Source organism: Austrofundulus limnaeus, unplaced genomic scaffold (genome assembly GCF_001266775.1).
Source record: "Austrofundulus limnaeus strain Quisiro unplaced genomic scaffold, Austrofundulus_limnaeus-1.0 Scaffold94, whole genome shotgun sequence".
NCBI lineage: Eukaryota > Metazoa > Chordata > Actinopteri > Cyprinodontiformes > Rivulidae > Austrofundulus > Austrofundulus limnaeus.
This window is the reverse complement of record NW_013952496.1, coordinates 327,502-330,625: the sequence shown is the minus strand read 5'-3', so window position 1 is coordinate 330,625 and position 3,124 is coordinate 327,502. Positions and strand designations below refer to the sequence as shown.

At 37.1% G+C, this 3,124-nt stretch overlaps 2 protein-coding genes across 2 annotated transcripts in view; one reads left to right on the top strand and one right to left on the bottom strand.

Annotated features, from left to right (window-relative positions):
• The window catches only part of rwdd2b (RWD domain containing 2B), a 3,297-nt gene extending 3,030 nt beyond the window's left edge, over positions 1–267 (bottom strand). Inside the window, exon 1 of the mRNA XM_014012742.1 lies at positions 17–267. Within this exon, the coding sequence (XP_013868196.1) occupies positions 17–243 (227 nt within the window). The 5' untranslated portion in view covers positions 244–267. The remainder of the gene's footprint in view (positions 1–16) is intronic.
• Positions 268–891: 624 nt separating this feature from the next.
• Positions 892–3,124, top strand: part of usp16 (ubiquitin specific peptidase 16) — a gene marked incomplete in the record, with an annotated part of 8,000 nt that continues 5,767 nt past the window's right edge. Inside the window, 7 exon segments of the mRNA XM_014012739.1 lie at positions 892–1,020; positions 1,109–1,305; positions 1,382–1,485; positions 1,578–1,690; positions 2,347–2,579; positions 2,660–2,755; positions 2,867–2,997. Of these exon segments, the coding sequence (XP_013868193.1) occupies positions 909–1,020; positions 1,109–1,305; positions 1,382–1,485; positions 1,578–1,690; positions 2,347–2,579; positions 2,660–2,755; positions 2,867–2,997 (986 nt within the window).

The window sequence follows — 3,124 nt, the reverse complement described above, 5'->3', positions numbered from 1 at the left end:
AATAATAGCATTTTAAAACAGAGTAATTACCCCTTCCATGCTCGAAGTTTCCAGCTTGTGTTTGATGAGGAACTGTGGTCTGGAGGGAGGAGGCTTGTCACCTGAATCCGAACCTTCCACGTAGTTTCTGAGATCAGCAAGTGCCAGCTGCTCAGTGAGCTCCAGCTCGTCGTCATTGGGAAACATACTCGTTAGCAGCTCTATCTCTGCAAGCTGAGACTCGGCCCACTCCAAGTAAGACATGTTTATAAAGGCAACGCTTTTTACAAGTTAAACTCTTTTTAGCGATAACATTTCCAGTTTAAAATTCATTGTCAGAGCTATCATGCTAAATAGTTCGTTTTCGAGTTGTCAGTGGGTTTTAACATGTAGATGTCACATGAAAGAACCGATGAGCTTAACAAAAACTAAACAAAACCAGATTAAACTAAATGAACTACACGTCAAAAAGAGAAAAAGAAAGTAATCTTGTTTAGCACATGAGTAACGCGTTTAGCTGTTGAATTCTGTTTCCACCCGGACTGTTCTGAACGGTGCACACAGGAAGCTGTGGCAGAAACAAATGGTTCTTTTTTGTTCCTCTCTTAGCTGCATGTGTCATCTGTTTCTGCTTAATCGGCGGAGTGATATTTTACGAGTTTTCCTTACGATTAATTATGTTTTGTTACTTTAAGCTTGAATCTCTTGGCTGCAACTAACAAAATATGCTAATTATGTTTGTAATAAATTATGTTTGAAGATTTCTTCCATTCAGAGTACCGGTAAATGCAAGTGAAACGGTGAGTGTTTAGACAATAAGTTGGCTTTAAGAAGTTAATGTCATTTTTATTTTCGAGTGAATACACTGAACTGTTAGCTGTCTTTTTAGTTTAGTACTACTGTAGTTATTGGTTAAGGCATGTGCTCTAATGTTTTGTCTATTTTGTCCATTCATCATTACACTATATAATAATGTGAAGATGGGAAAGAAAAAGGGAAAAGACAAGAGCTCCAGAGAGGATGATGAGTTTGATTTGACAGGTATAACAATTGTTTATTTTATACATAATTATACTGTTAAAATGCTGTTAAAGACCAGACATAATTGTGACCATTTTTATTTTTATAGGTCCATCCTGCAGGCATATCAAGAAGGGAACGGACCAAACATTTCTAAAGAAACTTTCTGGGACCCCTGATTGGACAGGTTGCCAGGACTGTAAACATGAGGAGAATAAAGAAAATGTCAATACAGATCTACCACAAGAATCTGAAGAGGAAAATGAAACTGGTGGAATGTGGATGTGCTTGAAATGTGGCCACAGAGTGAGTTTACACTGGTGAAGTATTTTTTTGATTTGAATTGTGTACTTTTATTAACTATTACCATACTTTCTGCCAGGGATGTGGAAGAAACTCTGAGAACCAGCACGCTATCAAACATTATGAGACTCCTCGATCAGATCCACATTGCCTTGTAGTCAGTTTGGACAACTGGAGCGTTTGGTGAGTTTCAATTTTGTTTCATTATTTTTGCAATACAGACCAAGAGGACAACTTGTTGTTTTTGTTTGATTTAATATTTCCTGTTCCTTTAGGTGTTACATATGTGATGATGAAGTTCAGTACTCCAGAACAGGACATTTAGCGCAGTTGGTGAGCAACCTTAAAAAGCAAACGTCAACAGATCCCATAAAAAGACCGTATAAAAGTAAGTATCGAGTGTCTTCTAGTTGGTCAGTTGGATTAACAGGTTTTAATGTTGGCATTTGAAAATGCAAACACAGCATCAAAGAAAGTATGGAGCAGACATTTAACACATGACAGTGACTGGTGTATCAGTAGAGCTTGGCTGTCTTTTATATTATTTAGCATTTGTGTTACCATGTTTTAATAAAATGGATTAGTCCAACAAAAAACTCTGAACAAAATTGTTTAATAGATGAATAATTTCCGACTATTCATAGCCAACTGCAGACAATGGAAATAGTGGCAGTCATGTAATTTTCTGTCATCTGAGCTCAGTTTGATGTGTGTACTATTATGAACTGTGTAGTGTGTACAGTATTCACTTACTTGAAGGGTTATGTGTGTAATTTGTGTCTATCTAACTGTCTCAGAAGATGTATGACTTAGATGACTCGTTTCTGTCTCAATTTACAAAGTGGGATTAACACATTAATCCCATTTCTGCAAAAGATGGTGTTCTCAGCTAACAATCCTATTTATTACAAATGCATTTTAGGAACAGCAGGTTCCTTTTTAAATATTTGGTTTGGGTCCCATGGTGGAGGTCGCAAAAATAGACAGGATTTACTTAAGAGAAATAAGATGAGCGTTCCATAACCACCAGGCTTGTTTGTTCAGGAGTAAAGGAGGAGGTGGATCTGTTGGAAGCTAAACAGACTGCAGAAACCATAAACATGGAGGAGAGTGAGAACAATGAAAACAAAGAAGGCAGGAATCATCAAAAGAAGAACATCAAGAAAGGGAGTGTTGAGAAATTACAAAATCACAAGGCATCTGAAGAAAACTCTGGTGCTCCAGTAAGAGGGCTGAGCAACCTTGGAAACACCTGTTTCTTTAATGCAGTCATTCAGGTAAGGTGTGCCTTACAAGATGCCTGTCTGAAACTAAATTAATGTAATTAATTGCTAATTGTTGTCATTGTGTTTTGCAGAATCTTTCTCAAACACAGCTATTGAGACAGATTATCAACAAAGCGACACAGGAGAAAAGGAGTCTTGAGATCAAACCTGACACCTCTTTGAAACTGGTGTGTTGTGAATATATAGATGTTTATTTTCAACCCTAAAGGCAGCACATAAACTTGACCTGTTTTACACTGTTCGTTATTTTAGACAGTTTTATCTTATATTTATTACAGGAGCCTGTACTTGTGGAGTTGGACCAGCCAGGATCCCTTAGTTTGGCTATGTGTAAGCTACTTAATGAGATTCAAGAATCCAAAAAGGGCGTGGTAACACCACGGGAGTTGTTCATGCAAGTTTGCAAAAAGTAAGTTCCAATTAATCGGAGGAGATAATGCCATTAGTTGTGTCTATATACAGTGGTTTGCAAAAGTATTCATACCCCTTGAACTTTTCCATATTTTGTCACATTACAACCACAAACATAAATATAT